Genomic DNA, 22,923 nt, shown 5'->3' with positions numbered 1-22,923 from the left:
AGGTGAGGTGAGGGGCAAGGACACAGCCGCCCTCCCCCGGCCCCCTCCCCGCCACCGTGTGACCTTGAGTAGTTGGTTATGTGGGTTTTGCTTCCTTGGGTTTCCTCATCAGTGCAGGAATTCCGTGAGGACCATATGACATAATTACTATGGGTCCAATACAGTGCCTGGCAGGTGAACCCTCAATAAGTGTCCATTCTTGTTTCTATGGGACAAAAGTGAAAGCACTATTCATGGAGGAAGTAGTTTTTAAACAAGGTTTTGAAGAATGAGTGGGGAAATAACTGAGTAACTATTTCACAGAGTCCACCTGCAATGCAGGAGATCCTGGTTTGATTCCCGGGTCGGGAAGATCCGCTGGAGAAGGGATAGGCTACCCACTCCAGTATTCTTGGGCTTCCCTGGTGGCTTAGCTGGTGAAGAATCTGCCTGCAATGCGGGAGACCTGGGTTTGATCCCTGGGTTGGGAAGATCCCCTGAAGAAGGGAAAGGCTACCCACTCCAGTATTCTGGCCTGGAGAATTCTGTGGACTGTATAGTCCATGAGGTTGTGAAGAGTCAGACATGACTGAGTGACTTTCACTTCACCTCACTTCACTTCACACCATTATATTTAAAAATTAAGTACATAGTTTTTTTTGAAGGAAAAGATAAATGATCAAAATTGGTTCAAGAAGGAGAGAGAAACAGAGCAGACCAATAATCATACAATAAATATTGAAACAATGATCAAAGTCTATACCCTCCTCTCTTCACAAAGGGCTGAGAGCCCACAAGTTATGCTAAACTTTTAAGTAACAGATAATGCCCCTCGTAAAGTGAGAGTGTAGGAAAAAGTGGAGTTAAACAGTTTATTTTACAAGGATAGCAGAACTTTGCCAAAGAAACTAAGGAGAACACAAAAGGGAGATTTGTAGGTCAGTCTCAAAGTAGTTTTATAAAATTCAGTACTTATGATAAAAAGAAAAACTTAGTGAAGACTAAAGGTATTACTTTAATAAAGTTCCAGAAATATTCAACAAAAATGATCCACATTAGAGAAGTAGTAAAAGCAATTCCCATAAGAAGAAAATAGGACAAGGATGCTCTCAACCTCTACTATTTAACATTCTATTGGAGCTCCTGGAAATAAGTGAAGAGATGAGAAAAGAGGCCTGAAAGAACTAAGTGAATCCACTTACTAGTACTGATAAGTTTGTTAAACACAAAATCATATACTACCAATAATCATTTTTAAAATGGAAATAAAACATTCTGTTTGAGACTAAATCTAACAACATGTAAGAACTTTAAGGAGAAACTATATGCTTTACAGATGGAATTCAAAAAAGTTGAAGTGGATACAAAGTCTTGGTGTAATATAGATGTCCCTTCTACAGTCCATACTCCCAGTTCATTTACTAATTCAATATAACTGATTTTTCGTCAACTTCTAAAATTCATACAGGAGGACGCCGCCCACCGCGAGCACGACGGCCATGCCCACACGCCCCGGCGGGAAGTTAGGAAGGCCTGGGCTTTAAAAAAAATAAATAAATAAAATAAAATAAAATTCATACAGAAGAGTAAAGAAGAATAACCAAGGAAAATTGGAAATAAAAGAGGGCATTTCCCCTATCATATCAAAAGCATCAACATTTATCATGATTAAAATTACAGTGTTGGTCCAGGGAAAGGATTATCACAAGTAGATCAAACATTAAAAAGTTAGAAGCATGAATGTAGTAAGTGATAAAAGTGGTGTTTGAGGTCAACATGAAAAGACAGGAAAATACTTGATGACCTTAAAGTATGGAAGATCTTAAAGAAGATGCAAAACAAAAGCTATTGGGAATAACTAAAAATTGTGTCAGAAGATGGGGCAGATCAGGGTAGGTCATTTACAGCATAACTTCAGTTCAGTCGCTCAGTCATGTCTGACTCTTTGCGACCCCGTGAACCACAGCACGCCAGGCCTTCCTGTCCATCACCAACTCCCGGAGTCTACCCAAACCCAGCCCATCAAGTTGATGATGCCATCCAACCATCTCATCTTCTGTCGTCCCCTTTTCCTCCTGCCCTCTATCTTTCCCAGCATCAGGGTCTTTTCCAGTGAGTCAGTTCTTTGTGTCACGTGGCCAAAGTATTGGAGTTTCAGCTTCAGTCCTTCCAATGAGCACCCAGGACTGATCTCCTTTAGGATGGACTGGTTGGATCTCCTTGCAGGCCAAGGGACTCTCAAGAGTCTTCTCCAACACCACAGTTCACAAGCATCGATTCTTTGGCACTCAGCTTTCTTTACAGTCCAACTCTCATATCCATACATGACCACTGGAAAAACCATAGCCTTGACTAGACAGACTTTTGTTGGCAAAGTAATAGTAAATTTAAAAAATCCAATTTAAATGGTCTAAACATGTGATCTGAAAATGACCCAAACATAAATGCCAACAATTATGACAGATTCACAAGCCCCCTAGTAATTAGGAAAGTGCAAATTAAAACTTATGCTAAGATATCATTTTTACTCAAAATATTGGCAAAAATTAGTTTGTTGACATTAAAGAGTAAGAATGTGGAGACAGGGACGCTCAGCGCCTTTAAGAAAGTACTGTAGTGCAGCCAGTCAGGAGGACCATTTGGTAGCTTCTGTTATAATTTAAAATGGGTGTATCATATGGTCAGTTGCCCTTACTATCCAGTTGTCTCAGTATCCAGTCTAGTGGTAAACTCCCACAGTGTACAGGATGCATATAAATGAATGTTCATTGCAGCAATTATTTGTGAAAAACTGGAAACAGTCCAGTGTCCCTAAATAGGGAAATGGCTCAATGAACTGTGATAGGAATTCATTATGGAATACTTTATAGCCATTAAAACATCATCAATAAGAGATCACTACATATGTTTATCCAGTAGATGTCCAAGATACATTGTTGCAGGAAAAAAACTAAGATTCATTATTACAATCACAGTAGGAAAACCACCTGTGTTCAAACATTCAGACACCCCGGTATTGAGTAAAATGCAGGACGTATTCAGGACCAAAAGAGGGGTCATTCTTCTTCTTGGGTGAGAACTATGTGGAAGGATGAACCTGGAAAGGTAGACTGAAATTAAGTTGTGAGACAATTGAATGCTGTGCCCAGCCAGGAGTTTGCCTTTATTTTGTGTGCTTTTTAGGTCCGTTTGGTTTCCTGAGGAAGACCCAAAAGGATGGTATTGTCATTTTACTATAGTGTGTAGGTGTACAGCCTTACAAACGGGTTTTTGGTGTCATATTTAGAAGGGATCATCTCTTAGGAGATTAGCCTTATCTGAAATTACGCTTGCCTGCTCAGTCGCTTCAGTTGTGTCCCACTCTTTTCAACCCCATGGACAGTAGCCTGCCAGGCTCCTCTGTCCATGGGATTCTCCAGGCAAGAATATTGGAGTGGGTTGCCATTTCCTCCAGGGGATCTTCCCCACCCAGGGATTGAACCTGTGTCTATTGCATTGAAAGGGGGCATTCTTTACCACTAGGCCACCTGGGAAGCACGGTGGTAGGCAGTTATCTCATTTATTACATAATAAATAAATCCCTGCGAGTGAAGCTCTGGGGGAAACCAAAGAATCTGAAAAGTTCTTAAGATCAAGGCGCAGAGTAGGGGAGGTAAATAAGTATGCATTTCATGGCATAAAACAAGAGAGCCACATTCGTCACAGAGAAGGGCTGTTCTTGGTGAAGGGGACCCAGACCACTGGAAATGTACACAAACGTGCATATGTCCAGGCCCCCTTCCTGAACAGCGGAGGGATGGACGGTGGTAACAGCCGTCTTGGAGAGTGATGTCTTTCTCTGAGTGCTGGAACCCATCACCCCTACCCAGGACGGGTCCTGTAGGCAGAAGACGGGGTTGCACTTCAAAACCCACGTCGGGGAGAGGGAGTGATATACTTAAGAGAGTGGAGGTAAACACTCGGAACGTGGTGACCAGAAAAGAGAGTCCAAGGGAGGAGCAGGTAAAGCGCCCCAGCATTTCTATGAACGTGTGACAGGAAGTGCTCCATTAGAGGCGGTCACGTGGGCAGCGTGGAGGTGGGACGCGCCCTGGTCCATGTGACACAGGAAAGAATGTGACATCACTTGATGGGCCTTTTTGGGGTCTGAAAGGCCTTGACAGTGTTTGACCAGTGTGACCATCCACTGGTGCTTTCTGAGTGGACCAGAAAGCACGGTATGACCACATCCATGCTTCACGATCAATGCAGTTGAATATTGGGGCTTAAGGTTTAGTGGAAAGATGGTAAATTCTAGTTGTCGATAGTGAACTGCTGAATTGAATTTTTCTGCTTTCAACCCGGTGGTTTGGTAATATGGAAGCAGTTCAATTAATTGTCAATTCTTTTAAAAGAAAATTATTCTGGAAAACAAAGGGGAAGCGAAGGAATAGTCTGTATAGAATCCCTTAAAGAAGTATTTCTTTATTTATTTCTTAGAATGTTTGTCTGCTGGGATGATCTATCCTTTTGATAACTTCAGGCAACTTCAGTGACTGATTCTAAGTAAATTGAATTACTTGAACTAAAATTAGATAATTGGGAAGAAATGTTAGCAGTACAGAAACACAATTTTGAAATATCATTAAATTTAATTTTTAAAACCGTTCTGTTGAGTTTATTTGATATATTACCAAATAATTTATTTCTTCAATACTAGAATCAGTTACCACACTTAATCTATTTGGTGAAGATATTATGTTGTTTAGTCACTAAGTCATGTGCGACTCTTTTGCAATCCCATGGACTGTAGCCTGCCAGGCTCCTCTGTCCATGGGATTTCCCAGGCAAGAATATTGGAGTGGGTTGCCATTCCCTTCTCCAGGGGATCTTCCTGACTCAAGGATCAAACCCGAGTTTTCTGCATTGGCAGGTGGATTTTTTACCACTCAGTCATCTGGGAAGCCCAAAGATATTATAAACTACTTTAAAAATGAATCTCTTAAAATTTACACCTAAATCTTTATAATTTAAATGTTTGTTTCTTAGCAAATCTAACAAGGGATAAACTGAAGGAATACAGAGTGAAGTAAGCCAGAAAGAAAAACACCAATACAGTATACTAACGCATATATATGGAATTTAGAAAGATGGTAACAATAACCCTGTGTACGAGACAGCAAAAGAGGCACTGATGTATAGATCAGTCTTATGGACTCTGTGGGAGAGGGAGAGGGTGGGGAGATTTGGGAGAATGGCATTGAAACATGTATAATATGTATGAAATGAGTCGCCAGTCCAGGTTCGATGCACGATACTGGATGCTTGGGGCTGGTGCACTGGGACGACCCAGAGGGAGGGTATGGGGAGGGAGGAGGGAGGAGGGTTCAGGATGGGGAACACAGGTATACCTGTGGCGGATTCATTTCGATATTTGGCAAAACTAATACAATATTGTAAAGTTTAAAAATAAAATTAAAAAAAAAAAGAAAAGAAAAAAAATGGATTTTAATCAAGAGATTTTTGAATAATACTGTCTATTAATGTTTTTACTCTTTGCAAGTCAACTATGGGACAAAACTGAAATTAAAGGTTTTTTTTTTTCTTAAAGAAGCACACTGGCAGTTTCAGATTTCTGTATTCTGGACATCATGTCTTTCGTGTGTAAGTTGCAGTCTTGGGTCAGCAGTTCTGTGTGGGAGAGTCTGGCCACAGGAACTTGCTTTTCCTTCTCCCCTTTAGTCACTGAAGACTTCCTTCCTTTTTCTTTGGGCCTCATTGCCCTTGGCCGTGGCCTCTGGATGCTCCTGTTTTCTCTTTGCCAGGTCCAGCTGAGGCTCTGATCTATAACAACCCCCCCTGGTGGAGAGAAGGGAGGCAAAAGCAGGTCTTAGACCAGGGCCAGGATCGCATGCCCTCTCCTGCACAGTGCCATTTCCCACCTCCTGGGATGAAACACGCAGGGTAGTTTTTACTGACACGTGTGGAGCTTACCTCAACCTTTTATATGTGTTTCCCATAGTCCACCCACAGCACAGAATGGTGGGAGGAGAGGTGAGGGCTGGCATGTCTTTAGTCCCACTCATACTACAGGAGAGAGATTTTCTTGACATTTAGTTCAAATCTCTCATCACATTTTTTTCTCCACATGTAGTAGTTAGATCCTATAGAGTCATCTTTGTTTTGAATGAATAGAATGGGAAGAATTTGTGAAGAATGATGTATATGTATATATTTGTTGTTCATTCGCTTAGTAGTGTCCGACTTTGTGACCCCATGGACTGTAGCCTGCCAGGCTCCTCTGTCCATGGGATTCTCCAGGCAAGAATACTGGAGTAGGTTGCCATGTCCTCCTCCAGGGGATCTTCCTGACTCATGGATCAAATCTGGGTCTCCTGCGTTGCAAGCAGATTCTTCACCATCAGAGCCGCCAGGGAAGACTTAGTATAAATAGACTAATGTTAAATACATTTTAACTGTCTGCTTTGTTTTTCTAACAGGTTATGAAGTTCATGGGATGGAGAAAATACCAGAAGAAGGACCAGCACTGATCATTTTTTATCACGGAGCTATTCCCATAGATTTTTACTACTTCATGGCTAAAATTTTTATTCATAAAGGCAGAACTTGCCGAGTAGTAGCGGATCACTTTGTCTTTAAAATTCCAGGTAAACTTTCACTGTAGCTGGTGATAGAATATTTAATGAACACGACCAATTATGTGACAGTCTGTGTATCTTTGAGTTCTCTATTAATAGTATTACATGGAAAATCTTTTTGCCTTTTTAGGGTAGTACACTTGGAACTCCAATTTGGGAGTATCTGTTTTAGGTAATATATCTAAATATAAAAACATTATGGCCAAAAATGTTATCTAATTTCTTTCTTTATTAATAAGTATTTAGTCATTATTTTTCAAAGTTAAATCCTAAAATAAATTGTAACTTTTGCCAAACAATATATATTTTGGTATAGAAGGTAGTTAACTTTTCATATGGTGAATTTTTCTATGAGGTATTGATTTGAGAGTTTACTTCTACAGTAATCAGGTTTTGATTACTGTCAGTTGGATAGCAAATGAAAATTAGTGAAATAAGCTAGCCAGGATATATTTTGTCTTTACATAGTAACATAATATTGCCTCAAAAATCCTAATCTATATAGCCTATTATGTCTCTTATCGTATTTGACTTGCGTGGTAGAATTAAAACTCTTGAGATTGAGGACTACATTCTTTGTAATATTCATGTTCCTAAAGGCTTTGTGCCTTGTAAAAAAGATTCATAGGGGGACTTCTCTAGTGGTCCAGTGGTTACGACTCCGTGCTTCCACTGCAGGGGGAACAGGTTTGATCCCTGGTCAGGAAACTAAGACCCTGCATGCTGTGTGGTGTGACCCCCCAAAACACAATAAAATAAAAATAAAAAGATTAATAGGAAATTCCCTGGTGGTCCAGCAGTTAAGACTCTGTGCTTTCGCTGCTGAGGGCACAGGTTCAATCCTGGTTGGGGAACTAAGATCCCACAGGCCATACGGTACAGCCAAAAAAGAAAAAAAAAATTAGTAAACTGAATGGTTTCAAACATGATAAGAATTTTTAAAGAATCATTCTAAAGTAAACTCACTGAGATTTTCTTCTGTCACTACATTACTGGGAACAAGCCAAGAAAATTTATAGCATGTTTTCTGGATTAATAAAAGCAAAAGCCAACCCTCAGCCAGCTAAGCCCCAGACAGTGCATGAAATAACAGTTCACTTAGTGCCTCTCACAGACATGGTTAATGCTTCCAGTGTCCCTGTGTCGCTACAAAAGCCATCTTTTTTTATACACAAAGTACTTTGTGTATAAAGTAAGTTGGCTATAAAAGATATTTCTTTAGAAAGTAACATGATCACTTTATAATAGACTTGGAAACTAGAGGAAATAACATCATTACATGGTCTTATCACGCTAACATGTACCCAGTTATCATTTTGATGTATTTTGCTTCATTTTTAATTTGTACTTTTTCATTTTATGTAAACTATTTTGTGTTCTTTTAAAAAAAATTAATGCAACATTAACATTTTTCCATGTTTTATAAAGAACATTTTTAACATATGACTAAAATATTTACTTGTTTTCTCTTATGAAACATTAGGTTGCTTCCATTTTTTAAATATACACAATAGAATATGAGGGGCTCCCCTGGTGGCTCAGCAGTAAAGAATCTGCCTGTAGTACAGGAGCTGCAGAAGATGTGGGTTTGATCCCTGGGTCAGGAAGATCCCCTGGAGGAGGAAATGGAAACCCACTCCAGTATTCTTTGCAGTCCTTAGGGCTGCAAAGAGTCAGACACAACTGAAGCAACTTAGCATGCATGCAAAAGAATGTGAATATTTTTATTTAGCATTTGACTCTAATGTTTTCCCTCTTTATAATCTTTATGATCTTATAATATTTTATTAAACCTTCCCTATTTATTCATTTACCTTGAGAGTGCATCGAGTGAGATCAGTGAGCTTTTAACAGAAGATAAAAATTATTTCTTCTCAATAGTACTGATAATCTTGCCTCAGACCCTTAAACCTATGAGCAGTTTGGCTATTCTGCACAGTTTTCACTCTCCATCCACGTATTTCCCAGTCTCACAGGACTATGTTATGAACATCAGTCCTCTAAACTTTCAGTTTAGAGTTTGGTTAAAATATTTAATTACTGATAGGATTATTTCTTTCATCCATAAGTAGTTGTAATTTGAAAAACTGTACCATATTAAGACTGGAATGAATTGTTCCCAAGCCAAACAGTAACATTATTAAAAGCTCTTAGTGATATTGCTATTATTGTTGAATTAAAAAGTTTTATTGTTAAATTAGGTCTATGTAACTTTTAATTTTGGGGGCGTCTGTGGTGGCTCAGATGGTAAAGTGTCTGCTTGCAACACAGGAGACCCAGCTTCAATCCCTAGGTTAGGAAGATCCCCTGGAGAAGGAAATGGCAACCCATTCCAGTACTCTTGCCTGGAAAATTCCATGGACGGAGGAGCCTGGCAGGCTACAGTCCATGGGGTTGCTTTTAATTTGGATAGATTTAACTGTGGCCTGCCAGTTTGGGTAGGTCCAGGTCAGTTAGATTCACTTTCTCCTCAGTGACTCTTTCATGGGGTTAATGGAAGGCTAGATGGGTGGTTGCTGACCCCTGTCATAAATGCTGTGGACAGTGTTTGCCTATGACACGCACTGGAAGAGCTTTAGACTAGACACTCCTAGACCGGAATCTCTGCCCTGCCCTTTGCCAAATATGTGCCTTTGAGCAAGCCTCTCAATTCTCTGAGCCAACTTTCCTCCTCTGCAAAATGGGGATAAAAATCCCTATTTTCTCAGGTTCTTGGGGGTTTTAATTAAGAATTTGGATATGCAGCCAGAGTTGTAGGTGATTGTGAAGGAGGTGATCAGTAAGACATTGCTATTAATTTACCAGCAATATTGATCTTAGATTACCCTTAAGAGTTCCTGTTGGTTTAAAAAAAGTAAAAAAAGAGCTTACTGATTTAAGTATAGCGACTACATTATGTAGGTTGTGAAAACTTTTGTTCTCAGAAAATTGGACAAAAAGTACTTAAGATGTATCTTCATGCTAATATATCTTACAGGGTTTAGCTTATTACTTGATGTATTTTGTGCTATTCATGGACCGAGAGAAAAATGTGTTGAAATCCTGCAGAGTGGTCACTTGCTAGCTATCTCACCAGGTGGTGTTCGGGAAGCACTGATGAGTGACGAGACCTACAACATTGTGTGGGGTAATCGGAAAGGCTTCGCTCAGGTTGCAATCGATGCAAAAGTGGTGAGTTGTATAAAACTGATTATTAAAGGAAAGCTAGGTCAACTTTAAAATAAATGCTTAAGTAGCCAAAGTATATCAGAATTTAGATCCTGTCTTTGCACTACTTTAAAAAGTAGTGTCTGTAACTCATAACAATAGAGAAATAGTCCTTATACCTGGGAAGCCATCTTTATAAAAATTCAGTCTGGGAATTTGCAAATACCTAGAAAAGCTTTATTTTACACTTCAAAATCCAGCTTCTTATATTCAGATTTATGAAATTTTTGTATTCCTTCAGTTATACTCTTTTCATGAGTATAATCAGTCCAATTCTGTGTAGTTTAATCCTTTGAGTTGACATATTTCAGTGATAGCTGTTAGTTGGTTTCATTATAATCCTTGTGTCTATGACCAGTTTATAACAATAGAACTCAAGTAATATATGACTCCTACCATTTTTCATCAGCAAATGTGATCAGCTATCTAATAGTATGAATAAAGATGAGAAATAGATATTGGTGTAATTTAGAGCTTTTAAAAAAGAATGAATTTGTCAATAAAGTGACAGTTCCTCTGGGAGTCACTGTAATTATTCTTAGTAAACTGGAGAATCTGAATGTCATCTGTCCTTTTCTTTTGCTTTGGAAAGTATTTCTCAGCTTTTTGGTCTCCATAGTGTACTTTGTCCTATGAAACACTTACTACTTATGGGATGTTTCTTCTTTGTTTTTTCTTTATTTTCATTTTAGATTGTCTGTCAGAAAAAGAAATCGTGGCACTTGCCAAGGTGGTTTTCTTTTTCCAGGCCAGTTAGAGACTGCTGCCCATACTTTCACATTTTTGTTTTTTTGTGTGTGTGTTTCCATTGCTGTCATGTAGACACCAGTTTAGACCCTTAACTTGACTATTTATCTTGCAAATACAGACCTTTGATTAAAAAAGAAAGGATTATGGATGTCTCCTTCTAACCCAAAAGCAACATTTAAGGAAGAATGGACATTTTTCCTTTATTTTTTAAATCACAGAGTTACAATAAAATATAATACATTGCGCTCTATTCTCTACTGTGCATATTTGTATGTGTAACTCCTAGAAGATAGTGCTTTATCAGTGTGATCTTGGTGTGAGTTAATGTACTTGGCCAAGTGTTCTCTAATGGGCAACATAAAAATTTAAACTCTATTGTCCTACAGTAGGCTATACACTTCCTTAGGACAAAGCCATCTTTTTATAGTCTGAGTTCTGAGTACAATGATTAGCACTTAGGCTCTGTGTATTTGTTGAATTGATTTTGTAAACACAATATTAAACACTGTAAGAAAGGACCCTTTGGAATTTAAGTCTAGGTTAATAGTATTACTGATACAGAAAATTAATTTATAGCCTATTTTCTAAAAAATCTTATGTATTAAGATAGAAAACAAAACTTTAGACTTTATGAATACTGTGGACACAAGATGATATATGCACAGTTGTTCAGAAATTAAGGCTAATCAGTATAAATGTACACTGAGCCAATGATAAAAGCTAAAAACCTAGCTCAATTTTCAGGTTTATATTTTGAGAGAATTATTTCTTCCAAGGTGTAAGATAAAAGCTAGAAAAGCTTTATTTTACACTTCAAAATCCAGCTGTAAATCTATTGACGAAAATAGATTTGGAATCACCCACATTGATCATGGGACTCTAATTCCTCATCCTTAAGTAACGTTTTAAGGACCTTTGCCTGGAAGAAGGCTTGATAGAAAGAAATCACATAAAGAAAGAAACCCTTTCATCAATCCTTGAGTTTCTAGGTAAATAAGATAACCTAGATCATTTAAGGTTTTGGTACAAAACTTGAGAAAATTTAATGAACAGTCCTTTACAAGTTAATCAACAAAAATCTTTAACGTTGCTGGCTTACATCATAGCAGTGTATTGTTGATAAGACTTACATCACCCCCAACCTTTCTTAGCGCTTTTAAAGGCTTTGCATTGGTGCCCTGAACAGTAAGTAGGTGACGTATGTGATTATTCCAATGTTGCAGATGAGGAAACTCAGGCACAGAGAGATGGAGGGACCGAAGCAGAGCTTGCAGTTCAGGACGGCAGGCAGCCAGTGCACTTCACAGTGAGTCCGCCCACCCTGAGCTTAGAGGTCCTTCCAGGCCCAAGAGGGAAGCCTTTCAGTCGCATGTGGCCATAGCTGTAAATGGCACCAGTAACTTATTTAGAAAAGCCTTTGCTCGGTCTCACAGAATTACCATAAACTTTGAGTCAGAATTTAAGACAGTCGTTGCAGGGTTAGCTGCATTTAAATTGTATAATAACAAAGTAATGGAAATTCAAATGAAAAAAATCTAGATTGTCAATGGAGGTTCACAGAATATTGATAGCAAATATTTAAGGTTCATGTGAAAATTATAGGCGTTTTGGTATAATCTACATCACTCTTTTGTACTGTGGTGTTGGAGAAGACTCTTGAGAGTCCCTTGGACTGCAAGGAGATCCAACCAGTCCATTCTAAAGGAGATCAGTCCTGGGTGTTCTTTGGAAGGAATGATGCTAAAGCTGAAACTCCAGTACTTTGGCCACTTCATTCGAAGAGTTGACTCATTGGAAAAGACTCTGATGCTGGGAGGGATTGGGGACAGGAGGAGAAGGGGACGACAGAGGATGAGATGGCTGGATGGCATCACCGACTTGATGGACATGAGTCTGAGTGAATTCCTGGAGTTGGTGATGGACAGGGAGGCCTGGCGTGCTGCGATTCATGGGGTCGCAAAGAGTCGGACACAACTGAACGACTGAACTGAACTGAAATCATTTTTATTTTGTGAATTCCTGAGAATTCCAACTTTGTTGAGAATTTTTAGGTAACATTATACCTAAATAAGTTGGGATAAAAATGAGCCTGTGTACTCTAATTGGAAAACAGATAACAGATGTAAAAGAAGATAGCATTTGTTTCAGTAATATTTTTATGTGTATTATCTTAATCTATAAAAAAGCTTGAGATGGGATAATTCTTATTACTGTCCCTGTTTCATACATAAAGAAACTGAGGTGTAGTGAGTGACTTGCCCACTTACATTTTTGTGGCAAAGACTCCAAGACCACTGTATTTCCTGAGAGGAATTTTAACAAAGTACACAGTCTCTCCCTCTCACATACATGTACAAATTGTTAACATACATTAACAATTTGATTCTAGGTTACTGATGCAACTACCTTGTTATACGAAGCGTCACAAAGAAAGGAGTGAACTACAGTACTTAATTGTAATAACGGTAATGCTTGTAGCTGTAAGGCAGCAAGCTTGAACATGAATATAGAAACCACAGACCCAGGGTACAGCCTGGAGTACTAAGCCTGTAGGGTAAGCTTTCTCCTGTTTAGTGTCTTCTAGAAATGCCCAGCCTCTGGAGAGTTAGCCATTAAAGGATGATAATGCAACTTAAAGAGCCTTTTGATGAGGGTGAAAGAGGAGAGTGAAAACAGTGGCTTGAAAAATCAGCGTGAAAAAAACAAAGATCATAGCATCTGGTCCCATCACTTCATAGAAGGGAAAAAAGTGGAAGCAGTGACAGATTTTATTTTCTTGGCTCTGAAATCATTATGGACGGTGACTGCAGTCATGAAATTAAAAGATGCTTGTTCCTTGAAAGGAAAGCTATGACAAACCTAGTGCATGTGTTCTAAGTTGCCTCAGTCGTGTCTGACTGTGACCCTGTGGACTGTACCTCACAAGGCTCCTCTGTCCATGGGATTCTCCAGGCAAGAATACTGGAGTGGGTTGCCATTCCCTTCTCTAGTGGATCTTCCTGGCACATGGATTGCATCTACATCTCTTATGTCTCCTGCATTGGCAGGTGGGCTCCTTACCACTAGCACCACTTGGGAAGCCCCATGACAAGCATAGACAGTATATTAAGAAGCAGAGACATCATTTTGCTGACAAGGGTCTGTATAGTCAAAGCTGTGGTTTTTCTAGCAGTCAAGTACAATGTGAGACTTGGACCATAAAGAAGGGTGAACACTGAAGAATTGATGATTTTGAATTGTGGCGCTGGAGAAGACTCTTGAGAGTCCCTTGGACTGCAAGGAGATCAAACCAGTCAATCCTGAAGGAAAGTAACCCTGAATATTCATTGGAAGGACTGATGCTGAAGCTGAAGCTCCAGTACTTTGGCCACCTGATGCGAAAAGCTCACTCATTGGAGAAGACCCTGATGCTGGGAAAGATTGAGGATAGGAGGAGAAGGGGGTGACAGAAGATGAAATGGTTGGATAGCTTCACCAACTCACTGGATGAGAATTTGAGCAAACTCCAGGAGATAGTGGAGGACAGAGGAGTCTGGTGCGTTGTAGTCGGTGAGATCACAAAGAGTCAGGCATGACTTAGTGACTGAACAACAACTACAAATGCATCCTGAAGAATCTTTATAAAGTACACCCTTCGATGCAAACTTTGGGCTTAATGCCAGAGTAAATCTGGCAGAACTGGTTGGAGAAGGCAAAGTGGTATATATGTGAGCTGGAAGTTTTCTGTTCCTTCTTGGGCATCTTATCTTCTCAACTCTGAAGACATTATGCAACTGTTTAAAATATTAGGATTCCAGCTGTCACTTTATTCTACAAAACTAGTGGTGGTTTTAGAAAAATCGTAATCTGGATTTTTTTACAGAAGAGTCAGTCTACTTTGTCTTAGGTGTTAGCTTTGTGAATGAACTCCAGCAGATTTTAAATTCTTCCTCGGACTGCTTTTCTTTACATGACTTCCCTCTATCCTAACTGGTTTTTAAAATGCCTGCTGTCTGTTTCCTACCCTTTGTTTTCAGAGAACACAAGTGAATTCCTCAGAATTTTCTTTCTGTTCTGTCGATTCATACCTTCTGTGGTTTGTCCATTACACTGTCTGTTAGCACCTACTTTTTCTGGGCAGTGTTCCAGGTGCTGGGGATCCAACTGTGAATGAAACAAAGTCTCTGCTGTCGGCTACAGAGATAATAAATAAGTGATCAGTTAGGTATATGTGAGGGAGTAAGTTTTATGAAGAAAGCTGTGCCTGCAGAACCTTTCCTTCAGCCCACCACTTTTTACTGCTTTCCAAAGCTGAAAAGGAACAGCTTTTTAAGTGTCAGCTTATGTAAATGTTTCAAGCCCTGCTCACTAAGGCAGGTCACTCTGATTTAGCAAATGCTGATGGTAGACTGTAAGTGAAGTGACACTTGCCCTTCCCCACCAATTTTATCTATTCTAAACATCATTTAATTCAGTATGTTTTGTGTACATTTTAAAGTATTTTATTCAATTTTTTATCTACTTCAGTTTCATATGGCATAATCTCCTTACATGGTCCTTTGCTACTTAATCCATTATTTTATGATTAGATAAGGCCTCCATTTTAAGTGAGTGAAGTCGTTCAGTCATGTCCGGCTCTTTGCAACCCCATGGACTGTAGCCTGCCAGGCTCCTCCATCCATGGTATTTTCCAAGCAAGAATACTGGAGTGGGTTGCCATTTCCTTTTCCAGGGGATCTTCCTGACCCAGGGATCAAACCTGGGTCTCCCACATTGCAGGCAGACTGTTTATCATCTGAGCCACCAGGGAATCATATTTAATCATTGATATTCATGGAAAAATAAAAACCATGAACTCGTGAACAGATATCCTCCAAAATTAATGATATGAAGAGTTTATATATATACACACACACACACATATACACTTTTCCTATTTTTTTGGTGTTGAGTCTTACACGTGGGTTCCTCTGGTGGCTCAGCAGTAAAGAATATGCCTGCCAGTGCAGGAGATGGGGATTCAATCCCTGGTCTGAAAGATCACCTGGAGAAGGAAGTGCCAACCCACTCCAGTACTTTTACCTGGAGAAACCCATGGACAGAGGAGCCTGATGGGCTACAGTCTATGGGATCACAAAAAGAGTCAGACACAGCTTAGCGACTTAACAACAATTTATACAGTTTTCATTGATATTGAACATTTTCAGATTTAATAAGCTCACACCAAAAAAAATGGTGTTTCACTAATTTCAGGACAGCATCTTGCCAAAACTTATTTAAAATTATATAAATTTCCCCATAGAGAGAATTTCTGTCTTGTAACTTTTTCTTCAGTGAGCATACTATTCAGTACCCCCACTAAAACCAGTTTAATTATCATTCATTTTACTCAATGACATCGATGATTACTTTAATCCTTGAGTTTCAGGAGTTCATACAGAATGATAGCAAAGTTGGCAAATGAAATATTGCATATTACCACTAGAGGGTAGTGTTTCCAATTTATATATATATATTTATAAATACCACGTTAATTTTACTCAATAAATCACACTAGTGGTAACAGTATATTTTTATTTTTTAAAATACCTTAGTTTTGTGACTTAAACAGGCCCTTAAAATTTTGCAATAGTGACTTAATGGAGACATCAAATGGATTAATGTATTTACTTTTTAATTCAAATTCTCTCTTTAGCCCATTATTCCTATGTTTACACAAAATATTCGAGAAGGATTTAGATCACTTGGAGGAACAAGTAAGTTCTGATTCATATGGTTTTTCTAAGTATAACTGTAATATTTAGAATGTAATATTTTAAATATTTGGACTTTTAAATGCTGTGCAGAAACCTTTTGAATTTATTTTAGAAAATGCATATACTATCTAGGTATTTTTCTTTTTTAAATCTAAGTGATAACTGGTTCTAAGTGATGGCAGTTCTAGGTGTTCAATTTTTGTTGAGTCTCATATATACTGAAGATTATTTACCATGGGCTTTTAAAAATTGCACAGTAAATTTTCTAATTCTGTGTTAAACCATATTGTTGAGGTTTAGAACAGACTTACATATTACCCAGACTACATTCCTAACTCATTCCTGAAGAAGTTACAGCTTTAAAAATGGATGACAACAAAATACTGAATTAAGATTAGCAACCTAAGGAGATACCATTTGCTTTCATTTATTACTGTTACTTCTTGTTCTTTTTATTTTTTTGAACCATGATAAACTTACATCAAAGAGTTCTTTTTGCCTACCTTTAATTTTTGATAAAAATAGCTTTGAACCTAGCTATAGTAAGGATCGGAGAAGGCAATGGCACCCCACTCCAGTACTCTTTGCTGGAAAATCCCATGGACAGAGCAGCCTGGTAGGCTGCAGTCCATGGAGTCGCTAAGACTGAGCGACTTCACTTTCACTTTTCACTTTCGTGCATTGGAGAAGGAAATGGCAACCCACTCCAGTGTTCTTGCCTGGAGAATCCCAGGGATGGGGGAGCCTGGTGGGCTGCCGTCTGTGGGGTCTCACAGAGTCGGACAGGACTGAAGCGACTTAGCAGCAGCAGCAGCATAGGAAGGATAGCAATTAGATGTGCTTTCTGTTTGGAGTTTGTTGTTGGCTTACTTATTTCTATGAAATTTTCATGGTTTGTTTTGTACCCTGTGGTTTCTGTATTTGATTATATTTTGTGTCCTTAGCACTGTATTGTTAGTGTTCCTATCATATATAAATCCATCCTGAAAACCCTAAACTTCTACTGTTCCTTTTATGTCTAATGTGGGTGTGTAGTTGATATTATATTATGTTTTCTTAGGTCTTTTTTTTTCCAAATGTGAAATAGAAAGGCAGGTTGATGTGATGTTTAACTTCTGTTGTATAATTGTTCCTTCTAATTTTCTTTCAGGTCATTTCTTTAGAATTTAAGTTGCATATCAGAAATCATTCCTAATTTTGTTCCTTTAACTGTAAAGTGGTTTTAAAATTTTTTGACTGCCTTTTTTATTTTAAAAGTTGAATATCTCAAAAATTTATGTGTAATAATGTATTGTTTTGAGTACTACTCTGAGTCTTATGGTATATTCTGTGTTTCCACATATAAACAGTGTTTTAAACTTTCAGTACAATTCATAATTGTATATTCCACGTTCCTTGCCTTTTGTGGATTGTTTTGTAAACTTACACAGTCTTAGCCCATCAATTTATTTTACATTACTACGACTTTTAATCTTGCTAAATTTCACACTTGGTTCTTAGCACTAATAATTCTTTTCCCTAATTTACAGTATTTTTAGTCTTAGTTTTTCAGTGTATTTTGGTCTCATGTTTATTTGAATTTATTTTATGGCTCCATTTTTTCTTTTATTCATGTAAGTCACATATTTATGAGCCTCTAGACTGTTTAGCCTCTAACTTTTTGTCTTTATCTGTTTTGCAATAATAGTAATTAGTTTGTCTTTTAAAATTCTTATTTTTTGAAAGCTCATCTCCACTTCTACCCCCCATTAATAGACCTTATTTATTGAGCATTTTTAGGTTGACAGAAAAATAGAGCAGAAGGTACAGAGGGGCCCGCACACCTCACCACTCCCCAGTTTCTTCTGTCACTGACATCTTGCATCAGTGTGGCACATTTGTTACCATCAGGGAAAAGCTCCCCTTTAAAAAAATTGTATTAATTGCCAGGAGATGATACTGGGTGCCACCTTCCTTGAAGTCTTACATAATTCATTTGAAAGATTACAATTATATGCTCAGAATATGTAACACTTAAAAATGATTTCATTTCCTTTAAAACAGGGCTGTTTAGGTGGCTTTATGAAAAGTTCCGCTATCCATTTGCCCCCATGTACGGAGGTTTTCCTGTGAAGTTGCGTACGTACTTAGGTGATCCCATTCCATACGACCCAAAGATCACAGCAGAAGAACTAGCCGAAAAGGTAAATTATTCTTTCTTTAGTTTTAGGACATATTTTTACTTTTACTGAAAATGAACTCATTAATTCCACAAATGTGTTCTGGATCAGCAGTGACTTTTCCCCCAAGGGACATCTGCCTGTGTCTGGGGACGTTTTTATTGTCACAGCGGACAGAACTCGGGAGGTGGTGGTGCCCTTGGTGTTCCGTGGGTAGAGGTCAAGGATGCTGCTAGATATTCTGTGGTGGGCAGGGCAGTCCCCACAGCGAAGAGCTGTTCTTTCTAAAATGTCAGTACTGTTGAGGTTGAAGTTCTTGGCCCTGATATTTAAAAAGTTTTTTAAGTGATGTTTAGAGGAAGAAAGCTTTGACCTCCATGAAAAGAAAGAAATTGCCTTTGTCTGGTAGAAGTACCTTGGGAGGAAAACGGACGCTTGTTTGTGAGTTGCGGAGTCAGGCTGTTCCAGTGCTGCTGTTTGCTCTGTGACTCAGGCAGGCCCCACCACCCTGCTCTAGTCTAGGGGAGAGACACGGAGCCCTCTCACTTGTACCCAGAGGGTCACAGGCGACTGATCACGTTCATTGTTGAAAAGTGTCTGCCGCCCAGTAAGTGCTCTGTGGATGCTGGCTACTGCTGCTATCCTAGGAACATACAGCCCCATGTAGAAGGTCAGTAACTAAATTGATGTTTTTAAGGTGATGTGTTAGCACAAGGGGGCTTCCCAGGTGGTTCAGTGGTAAAAGAATACACCTGTCAATGCAGGAGACGTGAGTTCAATTCCAGGGTTGGGAAGATCCCCTGGAGAAGGAAATGGCAACCCTCTCCAGTATTCTTGCCTGGGAAATCCCATGACAGAGGAGCCTGGTGGGCCATAGTCCGTGGGGTCACAAAGAGTTGGACACGACTGAGCAACTGAGCATGCGAGTGAGACTTTAGCACAACGCTGTGCTTGTGGCTTGATTTCTCAACCTGAGCACCACTGACATTTTGTTGTGGGAGCTGGAAAGGGGTGAAACATCCATGAGCCTGTCAGAAAACTTCCTACTACTTTTTCCCTTCTGATTTCCCCCCTTCAGTTCTTTTTAGTGTTTACGGTGTGTAGGGCATTGCTGTGCACAATGCTAGGAAAATGCTAAGGTGTATCTTAAGGTATAGAAAGTTGCCATGCAGACAGTACCTGTAATTGAACTGTAATGAAGTGAATGAGGAAATATGGGTGCATAATATACCATTATATATATGTACCACAGCTTCATTATGCATTCATCTGTTGTTTGACATTTAGGTTATTCACATGTCCTGGCTATTAAAAACAGTGCTGCAATGAACACTGGGGTACATGTGTCCTTTTGACTTACGGTTTTCTCAGGGTATATGCCCAGTAGTAGGATTGCTGGGTCACATGGGGGAGGGGTTGGGAAAGAGGCTCAAGAGGGAGGGGATATATGTATACATATAGGCGATTCACTTTGTTATACAGCCAGAAATTAATGCAGCATTGTAAAGCAATGATAGTCCAAAAACAATTAAAAAAAAAATTAAAGAAACATGCTATGCACCTTGAAGAGTCACTGCATGAATGAAAGTTGAAGAACCTTCTGTACTAAACACAGTTTGCAACACTTCGTTATTTTTTGTATGTTTAGAATGCTGAAAGGTTTTTGAAGTTAAATTAACAGTATTACATTAAAAAACAAAACTGAGAAAGAAGTCATTCATTCTGAGGATTGATAGATGCTAAGTTTGGGCAGACTTCTTTAAAGTACTGCTGCTAAGTCGCTTCAGTCGTGTCCGACTCTGTGCGACCCCATAGACGGCAGCCCACCAGGCTCCCCGTCCCTGGGATTCTCCAGGAAAGAACACTGGAGTGGGTTGCCATTTCCTTCTCCAATGCATGAAAGTGAAAAGTGAAAGTGAAGTCGCTCAGTTGTATCCTACCAGGCTCCTCCATCCATGGGATTTTCCAGGCAAGAGTACTGGAGTAGGTTGCCATTGCCTTCTCCGCTTTAAAGTACTAGTATATTAAAAAAAAGTATTAAAGTATAAATATAATAATAAATAAATAATAATTTATTTATTATTAAATAGTAATAATAAAGTATTATATTAAAGTATACTATATTAAAGTACTATATATATCCTTACAAACTAAATATCTACATTGAGAACTAAAAGAATAACGGCTTTTCTTTTGCTTTCTTGATAGACGAAGGATGCTGTTCAAGCTCTGATTGACAAGCACCAAAGAATACCCGGAAACATAATGAGTGCTTTGCTAGAACGTTTTCGTAACAAACAAAAGATCAACCAGAAGACTCTTTAATACATTTATATTAATCTGTTTGTATCTATAGGACTGTATTCTGAATTTTGTAGGTTCTATAATTAGTATTTTTTTTTAAAAATCATGTCTAGAAGCATCTTTCATTGAACTTGTTTGCTTAAAATTATGTTGTCAATTATGTTTCTGCAATCAGTTGTGTCAAATTTAAACAGTAACTCACTACATGCATCATAATTCAGAAAATGATCATGGTTCTTTTTATAATTTTCTAATCATGTATCATAAACATAGATCCTTCAATCTATGATCTTCCCTGGTAGCTCATCTGGTAAAGAGTCTGCCTGTAATGCAGGAGACCCAGGTTTGATCCCTGGGTTGGGAAGATCCCCTGGAGAGGGGAATGGCTACCCACTCCATGCCTCATAATTTGGAAAATGATCATGGTTCTTTTTATAGTTGCCTAATCATGTATCCTACACATAGATCCTTAAAGTTTAGTTTATCAATAATAGCAGTGGAGGTTAAACAAACATTCCTAAATAATGCATCTAGTTTCTGCATCTCTTGCACTGAGCTAGTTTTGCAAGATGGCTTAACCTAGGGTTTTAGTACAGATGCTTAAGTTAGAGAAAAACAAGCTCTTTCCTCTGCTTCTCATTCCTTTCATGACCTTCAGCAAATCACATATTTTTGTGCCTCAACAATTCACTTTTTAAAAACATGTTAATCCTTTGGTGAGGAATATTGTTTTAACTCTCTATATTTGGTGTGATTGATATCCATAGTATGGAAATTATGACTGTATAAACTAAACAATACCAAGATCTTTTAGAAGTTTGTGTATTTATTTTGTCCATAGGATGTTTAAATTATTCCTTCAGATACGATGTCAAGTTGCCAAGCAACAATGAAAAAGATGTACTGTTTTTCAAACTGAGTAAAACAGAAATTAGGGAAAGTAAAATTTCTAATTATTGTGGTTATTCTTTTTAGTATTATATTTTTAATGAGAATCTGTAGACAAACCATAGAAGGTATGCTCTGCGTCGTCTGCCCTGTAATGTGGCATTTAATAGTGTCAGGTTAGAAATCACAGTCATGCCCTGCATTTCGTACTTTAGAAGCTGACTCTAGGCTGATGACAGCCCCGGGAGAAAGCTCTGCTCTTCTCAGCATTCTGGCTCATTCAGCTTGACTCTGCATCCAGACGGATGGTTTATTGTTTCAATAAAAATATACTTGAATGATGAATTTATGTGAACATAGGGCTCTCTGAAAAATTAATGGGTTTCGATTTGTTGTCTCTTTGAAATCTGAATTTAAAAGTATTTAAACAGAATACTGCCAGGAATCAAATGCAGTATGTCCCTCTCCCTTTTTAAGATATTAAATTACTTGGATTTTTGTATACACTTTTGTATAACAAGTATGTATGTATGATATGTGTAATGTATGTACAATTAAGAAAAATTAAAAAAAGTAAAGCTGAATTGCAGTTCCTCTTCTTGTGAGATTACATATGTGACATTTTTTTAAATTTAAACTGATTTCTTGTTTTACTATATATGCTTTTCTCACCTAGAGTCATATTTCATCAATCTCAGCCATAATGAATAAACCTGACTTTTCACTGTAATAAATATATTTTAATTTCAGTGAAAAGTATCAACTAATTTGCAGCTTTTTTTCCCCTCTCGAGTAGTGAGCATTATTTTTTTTTAAATTCATCAATATTTCCAGAATAAAAAAATGGTCATAATATGAATGAGAATAATGTTTTTTTGGCAACTATTAGGTTTTAAAACCTGAAGAAAGAAGAACATTCATTGCTAATGTAGCAAAAGCCTTTATTTTTTTTTACAGTATTGAAGTATACTGCTTTCCTTAAAACTTTTTTCTTCTCTGATACTCAGACAAGTATTGATAAGAAGGCTGTCTCATTTAATACAAAGTCTTTATCTATGCTATTGAATTTAAATGCCATTTAGAAGAATGAGGGGGCTTCCCTGGTGGCTACCCTGGTGGTAAAGAATCTGCTTGCAATGCAGGAGACCCAGGTCCGATCCCAGAGTCAGGGAGATCCCCTAGAGAAGCGAATGGCTACCCACTCCAGTATTCCTGTCTGGAGAAGCTCAGGGACAGAGGAGCCAGGTGAGCTACAGTCCTGGG

General features: G+C 38.4%; 1 protein-coding gene across 6 annotated transcripts in view; it reads left to right on the top strand.

Moving 5' to 3' along the window:
• TMEM68 (transmembrane protein 68) overlaps positions 1-22,244 on the top strand; it is a 35,843-nt gene extending 13,599 nt beyond the window's left edge. For 3 of the 6 annotated variants that reach the window (XM_019973775.2, XM_019973774.2, XM_070802552.1), the window contains exons 3-7: positions 6,459-6,626; positions 9,595-9,788; positions 16,249-16,309; positions 18,353-18,492; positions 20,677-22,244. In XM_019973775.2, the coding sequence (XP_019829334.1) occupies positions 6,459-6,626; positions 9,595-9,788; positions 16,249-16,309; positions 18,353-18,492; positions 20,677-20,793 (680 nt within the window). In that variant the 3' untranslated portion in view covers positions 20,794-22,244. Of the gene's footprint in view, positions 1-6,458; positions 6,627-9,594; positions 9,789-11,797; positions 11,881-16,248; positions 16,310-18,352; positions 18,493-20,676 lie in introns of all 6 variants that reach the window. The other 3 variants (XR_011570573.1, XM_070802553.1, XM_070802554.1) reach the window with 3 other exon arrangements.
• Positions 22,245-22,923: the final 679 nt, after the last annotated feature.

Source organism: Bos indicus, chromosome 14 (genome assembly GCF_029378745.1).
Source record: "Bos indicus isolate NIAB-ARS_2022 breed Sahiwal x Tharparkar chromosome 14, NIAB-ARS_B.indTharparkar_mat_pri_1.0, whole genome shotgun sequence".
Lineage (NCBI taxonomy): Eukaryota > Metazoa > Chordata > Mammalia > Artiodactyla > Bovidae > Bos > Bos indicus.
This window is presented reverse-complemented; position numbering and strand designations above follow the sequence as displayed.